The sequence below is a fragment of the Apteryx rowi genome, unplaced genomic scaffold (genome assembly GCF_003343035.1).
Source record: "Apteryx rowi isolate R43461 unplaced genomic scaffold, aptRow1 scaffold_156, whole genome shotgun sequence".
Taxonomy (NCBI): Eukaryota; Metazoa; Chordata; class Aves; order Apterygiformes; family Apterygidae; genus Apteryx; species Apteryx rowi.
Window position 1 is genome coordinate 152,358 of NW_020447819.1, and position 9,877 is coordinate 162,234.

The 9,877-nt window shown below is 36.7% G+C and overlaps 1 protein-coding gene across 1 annotated transcript in view; it reads right to left on the bottom strand.

The window, feature by feature from the left end:
- Positions 1-811: 811 nt before the first annotated feature.
- MCEE (methylmalonyl-CoA epimerase) overlaps positions 812-9,877 on the bottom strand; it is a 9,858-nt gene continuing 792 nt past the window's right edge. The window contains exons 2-3 of the mRNA XM_026059357.1: positions 5,383-5,753; positions 812-1,015 (exon numbers count right to left, since the gene is read on the bottom strand). Coding sequence (XP_025915142.1) covers positions 863-1,015; positions 5,383-5,753 — 524 coding nt within the window. The 3' untranslated portion in view covers positions 812-862. The remainder of the gene's footprint in view (positions 1,016-5,382; positions 5,754-9,877) is intronic.

Consider the following 9,877-nt stretch of genomic DNA (forward strand, 5'->3'; position numbering starts at 1 on the left):
TTATTAAATTGTCCCTTTAAAAATATGCTTTCCACTGATTTTGTAATTGCTTTTGCATAGGCAAACAATAATTATAAAGCAGATGAATAGATTGCTTGCTGTTTGTTTAGGTCTCTCCCAGATATCTTCCAGGTAAAGCTTAAAAAACAAATATTCAATAACAGACGAAACTAAATGCAACAAGCATCTTACAGTCTGAAATATATTTCGGTCAAATCACTTTTTCAGACACCTTTCTCCCCACTGCCTATGCACAGAGTTCATAAAACAAGTAAATGATGATTTATGCATGGTGACTTCCTTGGCAGTAACTGTTATGCCAGGGAAAAGGTTAGTGATTGCAGACACCCATACAATAACACGGATTTTTTATTGTGTGACCCAGTCAATCAGTGCAAAGCATAGAAAGTGAATAGTGAAAACAGAAATTATGATGTTCCTTTTTCTCTTATGTCTAAGGGAGTATCTAAACTGTATTGTTGTCACTGAGAAGTGGGTCCCTGCTCTGAATTATAGAACAAAATAATGTAGAATGACCTAGAAACTGTACAGTTTCTGTGGCTACAGAGGTAAAACCATGCTGCAAACATGCAGCAACAAAACATAAATTATGATCTTACATATGTAATTTGGCTCATGTATTCATTTTTAGAATCACAGAGAATTAAAGAAATGTCAATACGTTAGTTTTGTAAATCAGATTAACAAAAAACTCTGTAGCACTATTTCAGTGCTATAAGAACTGTAGGAATCAGCAGGAAGTACAGTGAACTTGTGAAGACTGAATAATACAACAGCTTTCCCAGCCCCATCTCAGTAACTTCACAATTAGTTTATTGTTTTACTACATCAATATTACAGCTCAAGCTTGCTCAAGTTCCACAAGGACTCCGTGGCAATCTTTAGGGTGAAGAAAAATCACAGGTTTGCCATGTGCACCTATTTTTGGCTCTTCACTCAATATTCGGATCTTTTTTTCCTTCAGTTCTGTCACAGCTGCTTTTATGTCATCAACCTTATAAAAGAAAAATACCGTTTATATAATTTGAAACACTAAAATGTATTATGTATATTCTACATTTAGGAGCAATAATATAATGCCATACTAAAATGTTATTTCTAATTTCTAATATAATTCTAAAAATAAATTGAATTCTAAAAATTAGATAAATCTAATCTCAAAAATAAAAATCCTACAGAAATTTGAATTTGTGATATGACTATTTTATAAAAGTGCAGTTAAGCAGATTGTGTTATATTTAACAATTTATTAAATGAAATTCACTCATACACAAAGTCCTTTTTTTGTTGTTACTTTATATGGAGTCCATAAATAATCTTAACTCTTTACATTACTATTATTACAACAATCGTATTGCTTTCAAAATATCATTATCCAAAGAATGCCTTCCCATCTAACTGATGACAGAACACTGACTTATTAGATGCTGGTGAAGAGGGAGAGCAATGGGCAGAAGGTAAAAGGAAAGTGCCTTTTATATTTCTTTATCCTCCTCCTGAATAGGTTAAGCTTCATAAAGTTTCCTAAGAAACGCCTTAGAACTACCAGGAAAATCCCCAGAATATGACCTGGTTTTCCTATTGGATTTAATTATAACAATAGCATTTAACATAAACTTTCAGAACAGTTTCTTCTAAAAAAAAGTAATTAACAAAAACCTGTCTATGTTGTATAACATGATCTTAAGTCTGATGTCATGTCATCAACAGAAGTTTGGATTTTCCCAAATCTTAAATGCATCCATCCCTTGAAACAATAAAATTAGTATTCAGTTTAGCAGAGCCAACAGTCAATACTCAATAAAGATCTAGAATTAAAATAATAGTGTTGCTGTTTTTCAAGATTGAGGTGTCTGGATATAACTCAGTGAATAAACTTGCATGATGCCAGTCTAGGGAAGAGGGAAATACCTAGCCTTAATTCAGAGGAACAAACTTCAGTTAATTCCTACTCATTCTCAGCAGAGGTTTGTTCATGAAAATTCTGAACTCACTACTGTTCTTCCTACACACAACCACCAGTTGGCTAAAAAAGAAAGTGACTGTCAAGTGTTATCTAAAAGAAGACAGCAAGTGTAATATGTGCTGTAACCCCCTCCAGGTTATTCCTGAAGCAGAAAAGCCACTACTGCTGCTGCTCCTGTCCTGCAGAGATGGCCAGAAGGGGAAATGTGTCCGGGCTCAGCAGGAATGAGTTAGTGCATCCCCAAGGAGACCATGAGAGAAAATGGTGGAAAGTCTGTGGGTGCGTCCTTGTTAAGAGATCATCACACTCAGATTTCTCTCTTAGCCTACCAAGTGTCCAGCATGCTTTCCATTCCAGGTATTAATTTCAGTTATAGCCGGTCAGAAATTATTTAATTTCTTCTAAAAATGCTTGTTTTAACAAATTCACAATCCATCAACACATCTAAATTTTTCTTTTGAATAATAAGACAGAAGGAAGAAAGGAAAAGCATTTTGACAAACTTGCCAGACTTCCTCCCCTATATGGAAAGAATTTTTTAATTCAGCCTCTTGTAACAAAATTGTTCACAGAAAGATATTTCTACAAAATATTAAAATTTCAGATGAGCAGCTTACACTGAAATTTTATGTAGTTTTTCTGGAAACTATTTTTGCTAGATTATGACTCCTGGCTCATTTGATCTACTGTATACAGTAATATATATATTTTTTTAACACAGCACTTCTACATTGCCCAGCATGGTATAATTAGCATGTCCCATTCTTCTCAGTTTTCAGAATTAACAGCATGATTTTTTTTGATAACCATCTTTGGTTTGTCTGCAACAAGAAAGATCATGTCTCATACCAAATGGAGATCTACATAGAAAAACCTCAGCTGGTAACAAATATTTCGTGAAACATCTTAGAAGTGATTACCTACACTTGAATCTCTTCGAGGGAGCTATGAGCTCTTTTTTGCTGTAAAATACCTACATCTTCCTTCTTTTGTACCTATAACTAAGCACTTTTCTTCCACATCCCTGTTTTCCAAGTTCATCTGAGGTCTTTCACATTTCTATAACAGAAGTTCCTAAATTTAGTGTCAATTTAAACTGGATTAATTTTCTTCTTCTTGAATATCTGCAAAGATACAGCATGGTTAAGATTCTGATCTGCTGAATTTCAGTGCAAAAGCTGTATTAAAAAGAACAGATATTTCCTCCACTTTACTGCCCACCACAAAAACCTGATTCAGACTTTGCTCTAGTTTCAGTGGAATTACTCATGGTAATAAAGGCAAACCCATCCCCAGGCATTTGATGTAGGAATTTTGCAAAAAACAGAAAGCAAAGTCAATGAAATAAGTGAAAGAGGATGAATGAATGTGTGCTCTTTATTTTTAATTATTTCCTCACAATCTTGTCATATGCTGAATTATCACTTTTGTTAAAATTCAGAATACAGTCAGACATTCCCACATACATGCAAATCATTTACCTCAAGAGTTGTATTGACTCCGTTTTTTTCTATGGAAGTAATTACTTAACTGAACTACTTCTAAATATTAAACAATGGAAACGTATAATTTAATATGTTAGCAAGGGTCACGCATTTTATGTTTTAGTAAATCATGAAAAAGAATATATGTGCTTAGCATGTATAAAAATTCTTGCTTTGGAAACAGCATTGTCCACTAGCAAGAACCTAGAATGAGGAGCTGACAGTATTGGATTATGTTCATGCTTACACCATTACTTGCTGTTTAATCATGAACAGTTCATTTAAAAATCGCTAGTATATGTCACCATGTTATGAAATGGGAATGCCCACTCCCATTCCGATGGGTTGAGTCATTGCATGTAAAGTGTTTTGATTGTTTGTGAAGGTCCTGTGTAAGTGCAATTGCAAAGATCAGTGTTTCTCTTCTGCAGCCCATCTGCTAGATACGTATTCAGATCATTGCAGGAATCTGTTTCCCTCTCTTCTAAAGATTGTTAGATATTTTCTTCCACAGGATAAGCCCTAATTCATATGTTAGAAGACCCAAATCATGCAGAGGTTTATTACCTTTCATCAGTGCTCCAGTTCAAGACAAATTTCTATAGCAACAGAAACACTTGATTTTAACACTTATATTAATGTTTCCTAGTGACAATAATAATCCACTACCTTCAGGTTTTCATTTACGCAACGTGTAATGTCCTAAAGTCTTATATATGAAATTGCGCAGTAAATTTAATCCTTACTTCCTTATTTTTTTTAATCAAATGTACTTTAATTGACTTAACCTAGATGAGCTCAATAAAGTGCTCTAATAGTATAACATTAGGAATTAATACAATTAGTTACCTGTATCAAGTCAAACATAATATTATATATTTTTCCAGAAAGAAAGTTAAGGCCTAAGTAGCCTTACAGGAACAATTAGACTCCAGACTAGCTGCTGAACTTCTCAACATGCCCATTCTCTGTATGAATAATCTGAAATAGGGCATTTAAGATGTTAATTCCCCTACATTCTTCTCAGACATTTTGAAAGATGGTTTATTAAGTTTTCACCTTGAAAATATGTGCAAACTTAATTTAAGAAACATTGCAATGCCTATGCATATGCAAAATTTCTCAATTTTCAATGAAAGTATGCAACTGCAAACACAGGTCTTTATAGATGTGCTCCGAAAACAATTTTACTCACATCAGTAATCCCTTATTTTTATTATAACTCTTTGCATGAAATAAGAAAGTTTGCAAGACTGAGATCTGAAAAACATTAAAAACATATACAATGGATATTATGACAACATGAAATGTTACATCTAACATTTGTTGATCTAACAACATGAATATGCTAAATAAGATCACTGCTTTCCCCAGCACCTTTATACCTTGTGTACTTCCAGACTAATCTCTCTTTACTGGACAAGGAAGACCAGGACAGAAGAAGCTATGGAGACTTTATTCTTCTTTGGAAATCTTTCTAGAATCTTTTTTGACTTCTGTATACAATTATCAACTAAATATCAAACAGGAAGAAACTTCTGAACATCTAGACTATGCCTTAGCTTAAACTTAAAACTGCAACTGATGTGCAGCTTTTTCCAATGTATGTCCTGTCAAATGCTCTTCACGAGCCCCTTGGGCTTGTCCACCTTCCACACTGGATGCTTAAACCCCCCCCATAATTTAATCTTTATAGAGTAAAAGAGGAAAATTTCATCATATAGTTTATGAAACTGAACTGAGATTTCCAAAACAGAAAAAAGACACTTTTAAGACTTCTTCCTATTCAGTAGAAATTCTCCCAAATATGCCAGCCTTATATACTTATCCTTTATACAGGTCAAATCTATGAAAAAAATATGAATATTTTAATGTCTATGTCTTCTTACATGATATATTGTATTAAAATACCTCAAGGCAGATATGATGCATTCCTCCCGTCTTGTTTTTTTGCAGAAAGCTTGCTATGGGACTTTTCTCTCCTAGAGGGTGTAGAAGTTCCAGCTTTGTATTTCCCAGCTCCACAAAAACAGTGTAGACACCATGTTCAGGAAGAGCAACAGCCTCGCTCACCCGTGCACCTAACACATCCTTATACAAAGCCTGAGCCTTCTCCAGATCAGGTACTGCAATTGCCACATGATTAAGTCGGCCCAGTTTCCACAAAGAGCTTGGGATGCTTTGAGAATGAGAATTTGACGTCGATAAAGTTCGTACTGTGGGAGCTGAAGTCTGCAATCTTGTAAGAAGCCCTGAAAAAAGTGAACAGCACCGATATAATGCTTTTTAGAAAGTGTGTCTGCTCTTCCCCCTTTTAATGAGGCCTATATAACTCCTATGTCATTAACACACCAGTGTGCAAAGCTGAAGGTAGATAAGACCAAAGAAGGAATTATTCTGTAGTACTAACAGCTCAACAGATTTTTTTTCAGAGACTAATTATTCATAAGTGGGGGGGGGGAGACACATTTGGTATGAGTGCTCATGTGTACCTGTTAAAAATAGAAATACATGAAGACAGTAAGTTTTGGTGAGTTTGGCACTGAAATGAGTCCCATAAGTAGTTGCATTAATTACCAAATGTAAGGGTCATTGGTATAGTGTACCTAAAAGTTACTTCTGAATTGCTCAGAACTTCATATAAAATAGAAACAAATGAAGCTCCACCTATACGTGTAAAAATTAAAACAATCAAGAAAATCCAAACAAAGCCATGGACAGAACTAACTGATATTTCAAATTCCAGAAGAAAGATAAAGAACTTGAGCTCTCAGCTGTTAAAACTCCATGTCCTCCAGCAAGGAAAGAAATATCATGTTATGTTTTAAGCCTAAGGAATGCTAAGATCTCCTGAGTTTAATTTCATTTCTTACTCTCTCTTTCTGCAAGATCTGATTAAGTCATTTGCCCCTCTTAGTTTTCACATGCTATAAAGGTGTAATACTAAGTTTCACTGATCTGTTTCAAGGTGCTTAGAAATATTTCACTTCTAAGTACTGTTAACAATAACCTGTCCAACTGACCAATAACCACTTAGAAGACTATCTTTTAAAGGTCAAAATCATGTTTGCTTTCTTTTATGCAACTAGTGCCACTGACTTCAGTGTGATTTACAAAAGAAGCAGAATATAATTTGGCTTATCATAAATGAATAGGGTAATTAAAAAAACACCTAAAAATACTGGATGCCCATATGACACAAAGGTAGGGGCTAACAAGCAGATGTAGACAAACATAGATGGAGAAGTCATGGAGAAATTCAATGCCATGAAAAACTACATAGATATTTATAGAACTTTTCCCAGATGGCTTTGAGAAGGCAGTACTGAACTTTGCACTATCTATCTGTGTCAAAATTTCTGTGTTATGCACAAATAGTTCAAGGTTGTTGTTTTAAAAAAATCAGAAAGATACGAAATGAGGATTAATTATTATAGCCCCATCCATTAAATGAATAGATTATAAGAAAATTAATCTGTCAGAGTAATAGAATTTGGAGAGATGGGGTGGGGGGAAGAAGAGCTGTGGTTTTATCAGTTGTTTCTAGCACCAGAATTAGATGAAAGGATATATTCATAAAGGCAGTGTTTGAATTTCGTGCCAGTTTGCTTTAGGCCATGTCAGAGTTCCCAATGCCTCAAGGCCAAGCTAGAGGCATCTCAGCATTCTGGAAGTCTTTGATGCATTCTTAGCTTTAAATTCACAAATGTGCCATTTTGCTAAGAGATTGTGCCAAGGATGGATGTGCTGATATTCTGGATGCCTTTCAATGCACTGAGGATAGAATGGGTTACATTCGTCAGGCTCTTTGTACTCTGTAAGAGCTGTAGTTTAAAACTTCAGCTACCTACACTGTAGAAAACTGAGAGCTAAATTCCAGTGCAAAGAGATTTCACTGGAATTTAAGACTCTACAGCTGTCAGTTCCTCTTCACAAAGAAGACTAATGCAGTCCTTAAATAAGCATTTCTGAGCATTGTCTTATAGGCATACCACTGAGCAAAAATCTGCAAATTTAGAGAGTGCTGTGATGGAAGAACTGTGTACGTGTGTGTGTGTGTGGGGGGGTGTTAATATTTGAGCCTAATGAACCTATGCAATGCTTTATAATGTAGAAAATAAGAAACTTGCAATATCTAGTTGGCAGAATTACAGAGGCATGGATAATTAACTAGACTTGAGTTTGACCAGATCACCAGAATAAATAACATATTAAAAAAAAAAAGAAAAAATGCCATACAATCTTTTCTGTCTACCTAAGATTAGCAGCTGTTTCATATGGTAACTTCTTAAGACCTGATCCAATTCTTGCTGAAGCAAGAGAAACTCTTCCACTTAGAGAAGAGGTCAATATTGCCCCAAAGAGAAAAGTCCTTTGAAAGATAAGGACCCCTCATTATGCCATTTGTGATGTGTCCTAGAGCTCTGATGTTGTTTCATTCCTTCTTCCAAATATTAATGTAGCATGATCCAGTGGAAATGCTACTGATGTAGCTCTGACTGGCATTTAGATTTTCAAGCAATCATTACCAAGGGGAAAGGCTGGAATTTTTACCAGTCATTTTGACATCTCCCATCTATAATTCTTGTTATATTTCACCCAGTGCATAAGACTATATGGCTATTATAATTTAATTTGTATTTTGTCTGTTTCCAAGTAAATTGACACAAATTTGAGAAAAGGTCTGTTACTCAGCTATCAGTGCAGCACTAGCGAAAGAAATAGGAAGCATTATCTCTGTTGGTTTCTGCTCAAGAAATACTTGATTTTTGCAGTTGTTTCCTGGAAAGATAATAGGTTGAAAAAGTGAAGAATATTCCTAGCATTCTGCAAAGTCAAAGAAGTTTAAATACATACTCGTATGACAATATTATATATGCTGCTCTCCATTTCTTAAGGGATTTGGTAGTAAAACTCCAAATATTTTTCCTATGAGGATGTAGGTGTGGAGGACTTTTCAGGATTTTTTTTACTTTATTCTATGAAGTCTTGTGAATTTATTCTAGCTCTAGTCATATGCATAGAGTTTGAATTCCAAACCTTTAATTAGTGGTGTAAACTAGCTGAGATTAAACCAAATGTATTTGTATTTTTCTGGTATTAAGCTATTTAGATTTGTTAGCTAAAATTCCAATTTTTATTCATCTTCATGTTTCTAGCATCATTTTTATGCTAAAAGTAGTACATCCAATAATCAAAAGATGACCCTCCTGTACAAAAAAGAGCTTTTTAGAAAACTTCAGATTGAAACCCCATCATTTGCATCTTCCAGGAAAGAGACACTGAGAATTACACTACTATACTAGTCCTTTGATTGCTTTCTTTTGGTGACTATTGTGGCTAAATTCTTTAATCACAAAAGCATTTCTCCACTGACTTACAGAATTATTCAACTAATTCTTAACCTTCTCCAGTGTAAGAAAATAGACTTTGTCTGTTTCTTTTGAAGCTAATGGACACTGTGACTAAAGTATTTATCCTGCTTACAAAACTTGCATGGGGGACCAACTTCACATGGCAACTGCTTCTCCTGCTATATTCAGCACTTGGCTCTCTACTGGGTGGTTTAAAGACCTGATTTTTCAACCACTGACAACTGAATCCCATTTTGTCCATGTATTTTGTCGCTTAGAGAAGATTCAGCAGACCCTGTTCTCATATCTGATTGTCATCTTCCTAACCTGATACTGCTGCAAGTACGTCACCTTCTTCAACTTCATTTGAAGAATACTTTTAAACTGATTTATTTGTCTTTTTTTCTGTTACTGGTTAACTGATTTTAACCGATAACTAATGTGATGCACATCAGCATTTAAACACATGCAGTTATCCCAATCAAAGCTGAATTCTGCAATAGGCTACATGAAGAACAGGGTTAAGAACCAGTGCAGAATACCCCACCAAATGAGACCTCATCCTTCAAATGCCTGTTCATAGGCCTGTGGCTCCTGACGTGGGGCAGCGTGCATCGGCTCCCGTGGCGAGGTAATCAAACGCCGGCCAAATCCGACCGGATTCGGCAATGTTCTCGCGAGGAGGCTGCACGACCGTGGGGCGCTGCTGTACCCACCCGCCCCTCCGCGGCGAGCAAGACCCCGCGCACGCCGCGCCCGGCGCTGCTCTGATTTGAGCTGGGGGGGCAGAGGGGCTCCGCGCTTGCTGGAACCCGCCTCTGCTCTCGCGGCAGCTCGGGTTCTTGCCCCCCGCTGCGCTGGTGCCGAGGTGCCTGAACTCCCCGTATCCCCCCGAGCGCCGCACAGCGCCGAGTCTCCCCGCCAGCCGCCCTGGAGCCCGAGGCTGCCTCGCGGAGCCGCCCGCTTCGGGCGCGCTGCGGCCGCCGGCCCTCGCTACGAGCGAAGGGCGGTCAGCGCCCGGCCGCAAGCCTGCGCCGCCGGAGAGCGGCCCC